The following is a 16,076-nucleotide window of genomic DNA, read 5'->3' on the forward strand; positions in this document are numbered from 1 at the left end:
GTTATTAAAACTTTTGTGCCCTCCTCTGGCGATCTGTTGATTTCCTACAACAATTTTTTTTTATTCAATTTAAATAATAATTTTATATACAGTTTCTCAAATTTCTAATGCAGTTTACATCATACCACCCAACTATGTACTGTTCCTGGAAAAGAAATAAAACTCGCATTATGTTACATACACCTGTAAAATGTTTTTCATTGTAGTTTTACAAACAGTATACTCACGGCTTGGTGAAAAATTGTGATGATGTGTAACTCGTATGTGAATATCTTGGGTCTCGCCTGTAAATTGAAGATTGTAAGTACGATATTCAGTTTTACGATTGTACAATTAATACATCTTTTTATATGTTTAAAATTCCATCACTTACCACCGTTCGCAACAAAGAACGACGTAGCACAGTAAATAAGACGGTATTAGAATCAATTCAAATACAACAAAAATATGCATGCGTTTACACTCTCCTTAAATCTACAGCAAGTTAATTCCTTACCCTCCGGTAGGTGGAGTCTGAGACAATTAATAAAGAGCATTTTAATCGGCCTTAACGCACGAGTTCCCATACATCTCGCAAAGCATAGGAGATAGATCTAAGTTACTTGAAAAATAACACACGGTCATGCGTTACGTTTTAAGTATATCACTATCCTCTTTTATTAATACGCGCAGTATCTTCTGCGGTTGTCAATACATAAACTGCCTTTTTCTCAACGGGTATGTCATAGTGTTCAATTACCACCTTTGGTTTCACAGTTCATCACAGTATCAACGCGTAGACGTCAGTCGATCGTTAAAAATTGTACCAATGTCAAAGAAAAGACACATGCTGTTAAGGCACACTTTCGCTATTCGGGCGGCGGCGGAGGCGATGGATCGATGTCCAAGCGTATTAACGAGGCGGCCAGTTGCCCGATCAATTTTCTGGAAGTCGTACCTGCGTTTCCATGATCCAACAGCCTGGGCATGTCGCACTGTTCACATTTGTTCATCAACGGATGATTATTGAACGTACACATTCTACAGACCCAAGAGGGACCGTCCCGGTCTTCTCTGTCAACGTTATTCCCGGTCACGTCCGGTTGCCAGGCGGGCGGCTGACTTGGTAATGGTGGTGGATTCGAACCGGTGGACGTCGATGGCAACGGCTGACCGGTATAAATATCTTGATAGAATTCTTCGTTAGTTTCTCCCAGAGGTACTAGGGATTTAACAGACCGATAGAACCGTTGCTCTAGGGTAATGACTACACACAGCAGCCATATTGAATGTTGTGAAACAAACCATTAAAACCCTTTTACATGAGAGATTCGTTATTTGATATCTATCGTTTCAAATAGATTTCTCTGTAAAACAGTTCTTAGGAGAAAGAAGACACTAGAATCGGAATTATCATTCAACATCCAATCAGCAGGTTCTTCTTTCTCTAATGTATAGGAAGTAAAAGTACCTCTTGGATCTGACCATTGATCCACTTCATCCGCTAATCTGTCGCATTCCACCTGCAGCTGATAGATTTCGCTCCTCAATTTTCTCTTCAGCTCCTGGAAAATGTTAACGTTACGGTTTACTGAAACTATGGAAGTCTGGCGACGATGTGTATACATACTTGCGGCGGCATCGAGGAATCGAACGGTCTCGAAAGAGATTGCAGCTCTTTCTTCATCGCTTCGAGTCGTCCTTTCTCGGCCCTCAGCTCCCGGGCGAGCCTCTCTTTACGGACTAATTGCTCGGCTACCAATTTCCTTTGGTGCTCCGCCACTGTAACGAATAAAGAGAAAATCGTGATGAATATTGTACAACCTAATACTTATATGTATATTTATACAAGTAGTATCAAACAACGTACAGAAAGACCCCCGATAGTGACGTGGTATACAAGGTTAGGTTGGTTGACACAATACTAAAAAGGGGCTACTTTATGCCCACCATATTACAGAATTGCCTGAAGTCCCATTTCGAACCAAGTTCTCTAGTCTTATAAAAATTATTTATGTCAACTAACTTTCCAATAATTACAATAGAATATTTTATTTTAAAATCTGAAATAAATAGTGTTTAGAGAATATTAAATCTCGATGCACAATGCTTATACTATATAATAATAAAAATCGCCTACAATATATATATACTTATGAAACATATTTTCTTCATACAGAGTGGGTGGCCTAATACTTATAAGCTGCATGTTCAAAGCACAATAATATAGGTTTCTCTCAGATATAATAAGTTTTATTATTTCTATTTAGGGATCCAGTTGTGGGCATAAAGTATCACCCCCCTCCTCAGTCGTTCATGTGACAAAAAGAGGTTTGGTACTGTAAGGACACCATAACAAATGACCTACACGGGACACAGATGTACAATATCAGGCAGTCTACCGTAAGTGTCGGTAACCTTAATGGTTCACGGTACCAAAATCTAAATGCAATCTATTCAACGTATACCACTTAATACATCGATTCACGGTTGCAAGCAACTCGTCAGACACGAATCGCAAACGACGTTCAGGGGAACACCTCGCGTGGTGCCACCAAGCAGCACGCACGCGGTAAAGAGGAGGACGCCCCGCGCCGCTTTGGCGAAAAGGAGAGAAACGGATCAGGTGGTCCGCGCGCGTAGAGTAACCGTCCGACAGCCTGGCTATGTATAGACGGTGGCGTGGGGTCAGGAATGCGTAAATATCGTTCTCAGTGTTACGCGCGTGGGCGTGTGGATACGTATGCGACGGGAACAGACTGGTCGGTTCTCTTTCGACAGGTAACTATATACGTGTGTGTGTTCCTCTGTATATACAGGGTGTAACAAAACTGTTGCAGATCCCCAACGTTACCGCGGCAACTCGGCCGGTAGACACGCGCTCTGATTGGTCGGGGTTTTTCGTTAATATCTCGTTAACAAAGCCTCGGATAACGTTTTCGTTAAGGAAAACATTGTTTCAAATCGCCTGACGAGTGTTCCATTTCAGGGACCTGCAACATTTTTGTTACACCCTGTATAATACAGCTGGCTCTCACCGTGGAAACAAAGCCTCACAGGTCTCGATGTATCGAACCGAGAGAATACAATATAGCATTTTATATAAAAATAGCCAGCGGACTATTTTCGAACGCCGTACTTTTGAGCTTAGGTAGCAATAGGAAGAGGATGGAAGGAGGGATACCTTGATTGAACGGCGAACGATTCTGCTCGGAATTGGCCTGTATCCGTTCGCCAACGGGGCTGGAGGGCGGCGAGGTCGTCGTCGTCGGTCCTGACGGTGTCGTTGGAAGGCTGATGAGAGGTACGATGTTCGTTGTCGACGGTGCCGACGGTGTGGTTGGCGCGCTCATTGTCGTCGTCGGCCGTGGCAACTGGCTGGGTGGTCCTGCTGGAAGACCTGGAAGAAATATGTACCTCTTGGTTAGAGTTATCCATGAAATATCATGAAAACAGATGTTTAACAAAAAAGTCACACACACCACGCGATACATCACTCGAAACCCGTTAATTTTTTCTAACAAAATTTTTTTCCATTCTCTACCATTTTAACGCTATCTCAGTTCCGAGGGACACCCTGTACAGTAAATCGTCAATGAATGTTCCAATGCTTCTCGGCACATAGTATTCACACGTCATCCCCACCACTGCCTTCGATCCGACCGAACACTCATCGATGATTTACTGTATGGAAAAAAAAAATACAAAAAATATTTCTTCTTTATAATCGGTTACATAAAGCACAGACGAGGTATAGGAGTAGACATTTCATCCAATGTATTTTTGCGGTCCACTTTTATGGGGTTACGTACCCCATTTCCATTTTAGTGTCACTACCCACCGCAGATTCACAGTGTGCATAAAGTTAATAAAAATAACAAACATATCTGAATGAAAGGGTCAATGAAAATTGTACGTTGACGGTGTAAGACGTACCTGGTGGCCTCTGAGAACCGGTTTGCACCGGTGGTGGTATCAAGCTGCTGGGCCTGATCGGGCCCATTGGCGGTCTGATCCTAGCGGCCGCCACGCTGCCAACGGCACCCGCGCCGATGCTGATCTGCAGACGGCTCTGAAAGCCACGCGGGTCCAGGGAGGACGTCGAATAGATCAGACTGGAGCCCTGCGATCTGATATCGATCGGGGGCTGGGGTTCCGAGGAGGGCGGCCTCAACGTCAGACTGACCGAGGTGTAGCTCCGCGTGTTATGATCGATGATCTGCGGCACCACTGTGGTGTTCTCCACGGTGAGCAAGGGGTCCGCGTAGTGTAAACGCGGTTCGACAATCAGATCGCTTCGTTTACAGGCACCGCCGATCGTGGGCACCGTTCGAAAGTCTGTATGGATTTTTTTGGTGATTAGAAAAAGTAGCGGACAAAAAAGTTACCACTTTTCTGATTTATTTTTTATTTTTATTATCTTTTGACATCCTACACCCTCGAATGGTAAGCTGGGTTTTATGGTTGTACTTGGTAAAGTGGGGTCGGATTTAAAATAAGAATACGAAAGTTTTAAATAAATAAATAATAAAAATACTAAAGTTTTAAGTTGACGGTGAAAAATAATGAAAATAAAACAAATTGAAGAAATGGTAACTTTTTTGTCCATTACTGTATATGTGAGTCGATTAACCTGAGGTGAATCGATTAGCCTAATCTAGGGTGAAGATCGAATCACTAATCTAAGTCTGGACCTTGGTGTATATGGCTAGTCGCTGGATTTACGTGTACTAGGGAACATTACATTTCTACATTCCAGTCCCCCGAGAAAAGATCTATCGAAAATCATTGCACAGCAAAAGAGCTGGTTCCTCTGAGAAATTATCTACCTACACTACTGCGTCTGTACATCACTGGAAGTTTCTACTTATGGCCGTAGGTTGTAAGAATAATTGACAGAAACTACTTACAATTAGTAGAAAAAGTGTGCGGTAGTCGAACACGTTCGAATTCATTATTTTCAGTAGAAAAACTGGACCAGAGTCAGACACACGTCCAATACAAATTTTGCAGTAGAAAAGGCGGACAAGAGTGAGACACGCGATCGAATTCAATTTTTTCTCGTGTAAACGAATTTCACTGTGGCTAACGATTACGATTTTTGATAAATCCTACGAGTGTTTGAAATCACGTTACCAACGAAGAAGACGACTAAGATAAAGTCGACAGCTTCGACTGAAATAAACTGGCGATTCTCTCGAAGATCGATTAATCTGCAGGATCTTCCGTGGCCGCAAGGTCACAGAGCGTTAATGTAATCGGAATGAGCGGAAGATACGACGCTGCGCGTGAAAGGAACCTGTTTTATTCCCGTTTGCATACAAACGGGATGCTCCTGAACGACGTAATTCCTCACGTGTTGCGCAACCGACTGGAGGCTACATGTATCCAATTTATCAACAACAGTACAGTGCAACTTGCGAGTAGTCGGTTCAAGGAAGTGTCATAATGAAACGTATCTGTAGACGAATAGCTATCTATCCACGTGCGCGTCCATTAAACACTGACTTGTAAACTCGACTTGTAATAGGGGAAAAAGTGGCGTAGGGAAACGGCTACCTATCACTTGAATCGATCTTCCGAAGTATGGAATCGGAATCGATCTTCCGAAGAATCGAATCCAAATCGATCTTCCGAAGTATGGAATCGGAATCGATCTTCCGAAGAATCGAATCCAAATCGATCTTCCGAAGAATCGAATCGAAATCGATCTTCCGAAGAATCGATCTTCCGAAGAATCGATCATCCGAAGAATCGATCATCCGAAGAATCGAATCGAATCGGAATCGATCTTCCGAAAAATCGAATCCAAATCGATTTTCCGAAGAATCGAATCGGAATCGAAAATCCGTAGTCTCTGATGCGTACCGCGATTGCCAGCAGGACTACAGGCGACGTTCACGTTCAGCTCGAATCCGGCTGGCTCGTTTCCCGCGTTCTGTACGTGATTATTGTTAATGTTGTTGCAGTTTGCGTCTATAGTTGGCCCCGTGCAATCCTCGAAGAATCCTCTAGTGGTGCACGCGGCAGGTGCCGAGGAGGGTGTCGCTGGATTACCAGCGATCGGCGACGCGCAGGATGAGGAGATCGCAGCGCGTGTACAGCTGAGCGGGCAGCGACGCGTCGTGTTCCCGATGTCCAGCGATGCAGGCCTGTGTGGTCGTGCGTTGTTGGCGCTGCTAGTGCTGGTCCGTTGAACCTGGCTCATCGGCCAGCAACGCTGCGGTTGCTGAACGGTGATTGGCTGACGGGGTTGCGTCGGTTGCTGCTGAAGAATGCCGCAGACTGCGGCTGGAGGGAACGCACCCGGGGACGGTCGTGAATTTTGTGTGGCGCGTAGACTTCTCGCGCATGTCTCCCGGTCGTGACTGTTCTGGAACGCATAGACGTACCCGGGGTCAGCGTGTTTTACCGATTCCGGAAGCTCTGGAACCACAGTTGCCAGGGTTAGCTACTCTGAACCACGAACTTGGCGAAATTTTCTAGAGATCTAGGGGTCTTGTCTCGTTAGAGCACTAGAGAGACGAGTATGTTCATCCGCCAGTTTGGGTTGTCTGGAGAAAGCAATGAAAGACCTTAACCTAGACCTTGTGTAGACTTATGCATCCACTGGATCCAAAATGGCGGATGAACAGATTTATATCTCTGGTGGTCTAATCTTGTGTAGACGGACCGTGTGCACACCTGTGGCGCTTTTTGGTATTAATCCACGGCGACGTAAACACGTATACATGTGTATAAACTTATATATTTATGTTATTATGTATATAGTTGTATTAAGTTGTTATGTATGTATTTAGTGTATATACTACACGCGCAGAGCGCATATGGCCTGTCTAGACGAGATAAAATTCCTAGATCGCTAAAAAATTTCGCCAAGTTTATGGTTCGGAGGCGCTACTCCTGGCAACTTTGGAACCGTGTTGAGGCTAATAAAAGGAACCTCAGTGAACCGAGAATTTTCTTTTGAAATTTTCCTGGTTTGTACGGAGATCGTCTTAATTACAAAATTTTTGGTTTTTCCGTTTCTCAGTATTGTGTTAGATGTGTTTGGGTGTACTGAGGTCCGTGGTCAGGTGATTAAATGACAATATTTAGTGGGATCAATTTTTTACTGATTAATCCTCGGATGGCGGTAACGGAGTCGATTTTAATCCATGACCTTCACGTATCTCGTCTGTTTATAGGAACCAACTCAAGTGTATTATATTAGTATTCTATAAGTGTACCAGCGCATTGTTAAAAAATATCTGAAAACAGATCAAACGGTGTCCAACAGGACCCAGGAACCACCGTCTGTTACTTCGTCGGACAAGTCCGCCATCCGAGGGTTAAGACAAATAGCCCGTTGCTTATTATTAAAAGAAGTATAAAAGAAAAGACCAACGTCCAGCACAAATGACGTGCACACACACACGCACACAGGTTCCACGCTCGTGCACAGACAAATAGCCCGTTGCTTATTATTAAAAGAAGTATAAAAAAAAAAGACCAACGTCCAGCACAAATGACGTGCACACACACACGCACACAGGTTCCACGCTCGTGCAAGGGGCAGGAAGTAGGAGAAGTGTGCTGTTAATTCGCAAACGCGGGGGTTATGATTAATACTGGATTTGCGAACAGATTGTTTCAAACGTGTTTAGTCTAAACATCTGACGAACGAGTTTAAACAGTTCAGGCTAAGTCAGGTCACGGCGAAACGTTCCAACAGAAAGTCGTTTTCAAACAGTCTGACGATGTTTGGAAACTCCAGCAATCTGATAAGGTTTCAAACACCAGTTACTCATCAGCAATCAGTTATGCGGTTAACCCCTTGCCTTATAACATCGAGTCGTACTCGTGGTGACGATATCAAAATATATTAAACAAATAGAAATATTATTCGTTTTCCCTCGGTCAAAGTGAAATACCAGTTTGGTAATATTAATCATTAACTTTTCGAGTAAATGTGCAATTGCGATAAGTACACGAATTCCATTTGTGTCTGCGGAATTATTGATGATAAAATAATTCTGGAGACTGTGGACATCGAGAAAATCATAGGGCAAGGGGTTAAGGGATGATCGGTCGAATACTGGATCGAGAATCCCCCGGGAACAGCCAATGACGCGGGCAAAGAGCACCTGTGTACCTGGGCGATGCACTGGGAGACGACGTGATCAGGGAGCGCGGGGAACTGCTGCTTCAGCTCATGGAACAGCTGCATGATAGCGATGTTAGAGCAATGGCACTCCCCCATCGTGGGCCCCCATCCTCCTGGCAAGGCCTACCTGCGGGCGCCAGGTTCTCTCGTTACACACAAGTTCGTTGTGACTCGCCGACAGACAGATTGGCCGTGGCCACGATCATCAATCTCTGTTCATCGGACGGCAACAGGAAACGGCGTGTGGAACGTGTGTATAAGTACTCGACGGACAAGTCCTAGAGACCTCGTGAAATTCGTCTCGCCATCTAACCTCGAAGACAACTATTAAAGTTTACTGTCTTTATTGGTCCACTGACCCCTATTACTCTATTGCTCCAATAGACCCTATTGGTATACATATTTGGCTCCTATTGCTCCACGTAATCCTCATTGCTACTACTGGTCCCTATTGCCCCTACTGCTCAATAATACCCCTATTGATCACGACTAATCCCTATTGTCCCTTATTGCCCCCACTGGTCCCTACTGATCTCCTATCTATTGGTCTAAGATCAAAAAAGGATTCGTACCGAACCTGAACAATAAATTCAAGAACTAATCGTTCCAACGAATCCAAGGAAGCTATCTTTCGCTCGAGATACTTTCAACAATCTTGAACGAGCTATCTACGTCTCCAATTTCCATGCAGACGGTCATCCGGCTCTCAAGACCGCTTCATCCAACGAAATTTCACGAGTTCATTACATCTTGTCCACCAAATATAGACAGTAACGCCTCAGAAAATTCTAATATCTCAACCCCCCGAAGAATACCAATTCAATGTCCTCCAATTCCACAACAGAATATCTTCCATTCCCATTTCGATTCTTCGGATTCCTAATTCAATCTTCCGAAGTCGCCACCGCGCAACAAACGCTTTCCCATATCTCAAACAGCCCCCAAAAACGTTAGCTAGGCAGGAGAAGACCGTCGGAATTTTCGTGGTTTCCCGGATAAACGATTTGGATGCCCTCCAAAGACGACGTATCGTGCGTTGTGTTGGTGTCGGTGCGCGAGACTGTTTCAAATTATTCAAACCACGGACAAGGCGAGGTAGGAGGGGGGGGGGGCGACTAATAGTGACAAAGTCGCGGTGAAAATGAAAGGGAGAGGACCGTGGAACCTGGCCGCGGGGCAAATCGTCCGACGTGTTGGACGATCCATCGAAATACTACGCGATCTAGCCACGAGTTTACGATCTTGTAATAAATAGCGAAGGACAACCACATCTCTCTGGCTCGAGAATGTGGTAAATTTTGCTACTAAGTGGTTATCAGTGGCCATTTTCCTTCATTAGATCTTGCCTCGAGATCGATGGATCATTGAGTGGTTACAAGAGATCTTTGTGATGGTAGCTATTTTTCTAACCAGAGAGTCCAAAAACTGTGTTATAAAATAATTGCTGTATTGATTTTTGACATTTCTTATGGGCAGAAAAGGCAAAAGCTTTTCCAGTTTCCACGACGCTTCGAGCTTCACTTAAACGGACACGACCGTTTGACCCATTTCTCAAGGGATGCGAAGATCGTACGAACTTGTCCTATAGTTATAAGTACATACCGGTTATATACCCAGTGTCCAAGGAAAGTGTATTCTAAATGAATTTATTTGATTTTTTTGACAGAATTCACCCGATAAAAAGTACATACAACAAGCGTTTTTCAATACTAATAACTTAAAAACTGCAAATTTTGAATTATATCATTGTTACAACAAATAAGCGATATGTACACAAACTACCACGAATTTCAAATACCGTCGTGGCTCACGGCACGTCCGTCGATCACCTGTCTCAACCTAAAAATAAAAAGTTTCCTCGAGCGTGTCGAAATCAAAAACTATTCCCACGAATCCCCGTATTGTTCTTGAATTTTATTTCTCAAAAATCGACCTCTGGGTACATATCAAAATTGATCATTAACCCTCCATAGCCCCGCGTGACTTTAAATATTGTAAAATAATTGTTAATTTTTATTTAAAGGCTGATGTTTGTTCGTTTCAAGTTACATAAATTTTTCGATTGTAACGAAAAAAATTTTTTTCAGTTACATAAATCGTAATAAATGCACCTGTTCATCTAAAATTCGCCAATGGTGTACTTTCGAAGCTCGGTTGAATCTCGAAAGGTCGATAACTCCGAAACACCCGGTACGTCGCGGAATTGGCAACGGCCGAAGGAACGGTGGACACCTGTGCCGCGTGTGGAACGTAGGAGTGCCACATAATTAGCCGGCACTGCGCGTGCCACGCTCCCACGCGCGCACGCATGCGTCTTCCTCGACGCAGGTGCACACTCGCGTACACATCCCCCTCCCTTCCCCTCACCCGATAGAAATCGAGATCCATCGCGGCCCCGTTCGAGTCACCCGATTCTGTCGGAGGATCCATGAAAATCTATGAAGCGTCGATCCGAAGGTGGAGGTACATTTTATTTGGATTAACGAATGTAGAATAACGAAATTAATTATTATAATATTATTAATAATAGAATAAAGAATAACTCCATCAAATTATTGGCTACAGAAAACGACAGAAAGTGGAGTGCGCGCGTATGTGACCAGGGGTCATTCCTAGCGTGATTTATCCAGCAGGCAGTTATCGTGAGTTTACTGTATTTCGATCGCTTTGGAATTATTCGAAAACGCACGAACGATCGATATATATTTCGATTGGATGGGCATTTTTTGCACCGTTGCTGCAAAGTTTGCCAACAACCGGCGGTTCTTCGACACGCAAATGACGAAACTGCAAAATAAACGCGCGTGGGCGGGTGTGTTTGGACGCGGAAACGCGCGACAGCGGATCGAATTCGTACTGACCCTGTCCGAATCTAATACGGTTTACTGCGACTTGGGAGTGGGGAAAAAGAAAATATCGAAACAGGACACTCCTCTCACCTCTTAAAGGTTAATGTGTCTTTTCCTATTTTCCTCTATATCTTGAAAACTATAGTAGATACCAAAAAACGGTTAGAATAACAATTTAATGGATTCTTATGCTCGAAAAGAGTGTGCAATAGAATTGTCAAAAATTTGTTTTTCAAATAAATAAATAAGCAAATTTTTAACTATTTCAATAGACACTTTTATAGACAATAAGGAGCTATTAAATTTTCATTGTAACAGTTTTTTTATATCTACTATAGTTTTCAAGATACACAGGGAAATAAGACAGCATAGATTAAGGTGCGTATCCACAACAGAGATACGATATAGGGATACGCAACAAGTGGATACGCACCTGTAACCTTTAAGGGGTGGTTTCACCCCAAAGAAATAAATATCAGCAAAAACAAAAAATCGTTCCATGCTTTCATCGAGGCCCACAACAAACCTGCGAAGTTTAAAAAAAATCGGAATTTTGCAGGTGCCCAAATTTTCTTCTTACTTCTACAATACAGAAAGCACAGTAACCAATAATTTTCAAATTAGGCCACTCCTGAATACTAACAAATGTATACGTCCACGGGGTATAAATAAAACGTAATAACGATAAAGTCACAGTAATAATAACGTTACTGTCATGTAGAAATGCTCCAGTGGAAGCTTCTGACTGACTAGGGAGGAAAGAAGGATCCAATTGCACCAACAGAGACACACAGGACGTTTCTATTGGTGACAGACGGTGGATTTTAAGAGAGGAACGAGAGTGTCGTTCGTCGGGAGCCGGCGAAAAAGGAAAACCGGAATTCCAGCGTGCCGGCAAGATATTTGTGTCATGAAATAACCCACGAGACACACACACACACACACCGTGGTGTGCTGTTTTCGTCTGCTCCTTTCGCGACGTGGTGGAAAAGCGAATTCCACGAGTGTTTTCACGCATTTGGAAGAATTTTTCACCGCGCGAGGTTCTTTTTCACCGTCCCGAACGCGTGTCCTGCTCTGTCGGTTGTATTCGCCACTTGAGAATTTCACAATCTAATTCTATCATAACGTCCACACAACAGCCTAAACCGGATCATATTCCACGTGTGTCGCGAATTAAGTCTTTTTAAATCAGTCTATGTTCACTTCGGTTACACTGGTACCGAAATATATATGTATTCTTGCTATCTAACTAATTATATTTACAATTGCGTATAATTGCACCGGTCACTGATGACTGTCACAGCAGTCAATGTATTAAGAGGTTAGGAAAAACTTTCAAACGAGACCAGAGGAAACATCTGTTGGCAATACTGCTACACTAACTCTGTACATTAATATCGATATTTCGACTAGCGATACGTTTCAATTAAAATATCGATATTTTGTTATTGATATTTCGACTAGCAATACTTTTCAATTCAAATATCGATATTTTGTAATCAATATTTAAATGATGCTTTGGTATTCAAGTATCGATTGTTAACCCATAAATATCCGATACGTCGTGTATCGATCACAAGTATAACTCACGTGAATGTCATTGAGGAAAACGATAAACAATCGACGATAATTACAGTGATTGTGAACGTGTACAGGTGCAATTGTTCACGAGTATCTGATTCTTGGTCAAACAATTATTTGCTGGTCGAGTTACACGAACGAGAAAGAGGTTGGTTCACTACGTGAAAATTGCGCGGGAATAAACATGGCCGACCGCGCCATAACGGAAAAAAATATACCCGTTGGGTTTAGGCGACGGACAAAAATAAGGAACCAAGAATAATAATTGACGAGGGGACCGCATCGGTAACGTTAAGCAGAGCCCAATAAGTTACGGCTCGGGGCGAAAATAAACACCACCCTGAAAATAATGTTACACTTTTTTCTCTCGTAGAAAAACGTCAGCATATCGCGACCGCTACGCAAACACCACGAACACCAATCACCGTGAACCGAGACTGTTCCTCTGCATCAGCGATGCCAGATACATACAAAAATATCGATATGTATCGATTTTTTTAGTATCAATACATACACTATATCAGACAAAAGGTATCGATATTAATGCATATCGATACGATATTAGTAAAAACAGAAACAAATAAGTAAGAAACTATTCCCTTTTTTAATTACCATTTAAATACAATTGAGTAGAACACTGCTTGACACATATTATTCTTCCTGCGTTAGGTTTGGGCTAGGTGTCAGACGTTGAAATCAACGTTCCATTCGATTTCCCGTGGTCCATTGAAAACAACGTTTACGCCAACACCGCAGATATCTAACCACCCTGTGCCTGCCATGAGGACGAGGGCAAACGTTGCGAACGCGGCTTAACCGCCGTGCGCTTTCAAACGCCCGGTTCTTTATGATTGCTATAATTCACGTGGGGCCCCCGTAAAGCTCGTTATTGACTCTCTAAGCAGCTCGCTTTCACGCCGATCACAAATATAGCCCCGGCGCTTAGTCTCGTTTCCGCGTGTGCCAAAAAATTTTCCATTTTTCAACCCATTTATGTATTCGGAACCATCCGGTGACCGCTTTCGATCGATTCTGTCTAATTAGAAACGATCCCGACGGAGCAGCTGTTTATGTACGATTACATAACCTGTACCAGTAACACTGTCAGAAACTATCAGTTTTTTTCAATGATAAGGAAGAGGTCTTATACATTCTGCGAAATTGACTGTATGAATGTTATTCAGAAAGTACAGAATCTAGTTGGAAAATATAGTGTCACATAGAATATAACCTTTATTTTTTAATGTCCTGTTGCTATTTAATGTACCTTAGAAAGAATCTAAACTTTTGAGAAATTATAATACTTCTTCCATGGTTAGATATTTGAAGAAGAAATCTATACACGGTGACCCGAAAAAAGTTTGTAAAAAATATCCTATCAATACAGTGTTAAAACAGTATATTTAACTGGATGAGCATTATAACAATTCCACCGTAGTTGATAGAACTGTTCCTGAGTGTATTACAATTTAACCACTTCTTTCAAAAACACTGTTTTCACAGAATACCCGGTATATCGTTTATGGTCACTTTTGTTCTATGAAATCGGCTTACGTAGTTTTTAAATCGAGTGGCACGTCAGTGTGGCTAAAATCGTCGGACGAAGTTTGGAATTCGTAACATCGATTGACCCTGGTTCCTCTTATGCCTATGACACGCTCGAGAAAATAGAATTACAATCGTTCGTAAGTTTCCAAAGTGTTTCGCGACTGCTTCCCTCGAAAGAACAACCGCATTCCTACGCCATTCCGACGGCAGATAAAGAGCTTTCAACCTATAGTGAACTTCGATGATAATATTCGCATAAATACACACAGCACGATAAATATACCGACTTCGTCTGACGAAGCATTACGACAGTCAACAAACGAGGCTATTGATTAGGTTATTGATAAGGATTTGTACGTAGTAGAATATACACGAATATGAGGTATGAGCTTCTTGGCTAAACTGATCGACTACACGTAAAAAAATGGACTTGAAAAGCAATGTATAATATGATTGACATTCTTTACTTTACGAATTTGATCAGTCCGGCTTCTTAGAGGTTCATACACTACTAATACCGTAACGTTGACCGGAAGTCAAAACAATCCTTTGATTATTAACATTCCGATTGCTATGTCACCCACTTACAATGTAACCGACACAACTTTTTATCTGAAATTAAATTCACACCAAAATCATAAGTTGAATAAATTTACTCAAGGTCTACGAGGTTCAACAAGGTTAGAAAAATGAGAAGTCAGCTCGAATACCAGGGTGTAACACTTTCACCTTGAACTCTCATTTAAAGAGCACTAGACTCCTCGTAAATAAGTACCAAAATCCAGAAGCCTGCTAAAAGACTTCCAGACAGAAAAGTGTTAGAGGATCCTATCACCACGTTTCACAGAGGCTACTTTAGCCCATCGAAAGTGTTCAGAAAACATTCGACGAACGCATTGTTGTGGCACTTCCGGTGCGTTCGGTCGCGATTATGTATTTTCGTGTCGCGTGTGGTTCGAACTTAAAAGTCAAAATTAAGTATTTAAGTTCAATTTCCTTCCCCCCACCCTCCGCCTCTAGTTTCCTCGTTCGGTGTCTTTTTTTAAATGCGGAATGTCATGGAAAATAGAACGATCGAAGAATTTTTAAAGATGGAGTCGATGCACCGGGGTAATTGCATCTCGAACGGGTAAGGACCCGGTTTAAAATCGTGCGCCTTGTACTCACCGGACGGCAACCATTGGAAACGTCCAACGAACGGGGAACGGTAACGCACACTTCGGCCACTGAACAGAGACACTTTACGGACGGCGCAACGTTTCTCCACGTGATAGGGATTCAAATTTCAACTGTCACTGTACGGTCGACGCGGGTAACAGTAACTTTTCAGTCGTTTTTCGGGGATTTCAAAGCACGGACACGAGCGGCGACCGTCCGTTGGGGCCACTGATCAGCTGTGCACTGCGTACTGGCACGACGGTGGTCAACGGAACAACTAGAAGTGTCGAAGGTAAACCCACGGTTCCACGAAAAAGCGGTTCGAAACCGTTACGCAGGTATATCGTTGTAATTTATTGGGGGTTCGCGTTCGAAGTACCCCGCTGGGAGACGTGGGTTTCCGGCGATCGAAATAAAAGAGGTTTTGTTGATCCACATAGTCAAAATGGCCGCCCGCACCGGACAACTGCTTCCCTATTTATGAATGGGAAAGACGCGTCGTAATAGTTGCGCAGTCACGAGGAAGGGGAAACGCGTGCTATTTTAAAACTTGCACGAATGGACACCGACGTCTACGGTGTAAAGACATGTTCTTTTTCATTATCGTCAGATTCTTCTGCATAATTCTTGATAATTTATACAAGCTGTATTGTAACGAATAATTGCTGAAAATTAAAAAAAACAAAGTGGAATTTATAATTTTGCGCGGTTATGCATGGAAATGTACAATACACGCTCACACATGTTCACGGATTCGAATGTAAATATTATTGCAAGACTGCGGATTGTATTCAGATATGTTCCCTTGTTTT

At 42.7% G+C, this 16,076-nt stretch overlaps 1 protein-coding gene across 3 annotated transcripts; it reads right to left on the bottom strand.

The window, feature by feature from the left end:
- Positions 1-21: 21 nt before the first annotated feature.
- Positions 22-15,617, bottom strand: LOC107194191 (TGF-beta-activated kinase 1 and MAP3K7-binding protein 3). Of its 3 annotated transcripts, XM_015583775.1 has the most exons (10): positions 15,274-15,327; positions 8,114-8,252; positions 5,848-6,352; positions 3,916-4,317; positions 3,164-3,379; positions 1,610-1,761; positions 1,451-1,544; positions 938-1,201; positions 228-284; positions 22-145 (listed from the first exon to the last, which is right to left on the bottom strand). In XM_015583775.1, the coding sequence occupies exons 2-10, from the start codon at positions 8,219-8,221 to the stop codon at positions 120-122; spliced, it is 1,824 nt and encodes a 607-aa protein (XP_015439261.1). In that variant the 5' UTR covers positions 8,222-8,252; positions 15,274-15,327; the 3' UTR covers positions 22-119. The 3 variants fall into 3 exon arrangements, with proteins under 3 accessions (XP_015439261.1, XP_015439260.1, XP_015439262.1); XM_015583774.1 differs by lacking the exons at positions 22-145; positions 228-284 and having other exon boundaries at positions 524-1,201; XM_015583776.1 differs by lacking the exons at positions 22-145; positions 228-284; positions 8,114-8,252 and having other exon boundaries at positions 525-1,201; positions 5,848-6,347; positions 15,274-15,617.
- Positions 15,618-16,076: the final 459 nt, after the last annotated feature.

Source organism: Dufourea novaeangliae, unplaced genomic scaffold (assembly GCF_001272555.1).
Source record: "Dufourea novaeangliae isolate 0120121106 unplaced genomic scaffold, ASM127255v1 scaffold21, whole genome shotgun sequence".
NCBI lineage: Eukaryota > Metazoa > Arthropoda > Insecta > Hymenoptera > Halictidae > Dufourea > Dufourea novaeangliae.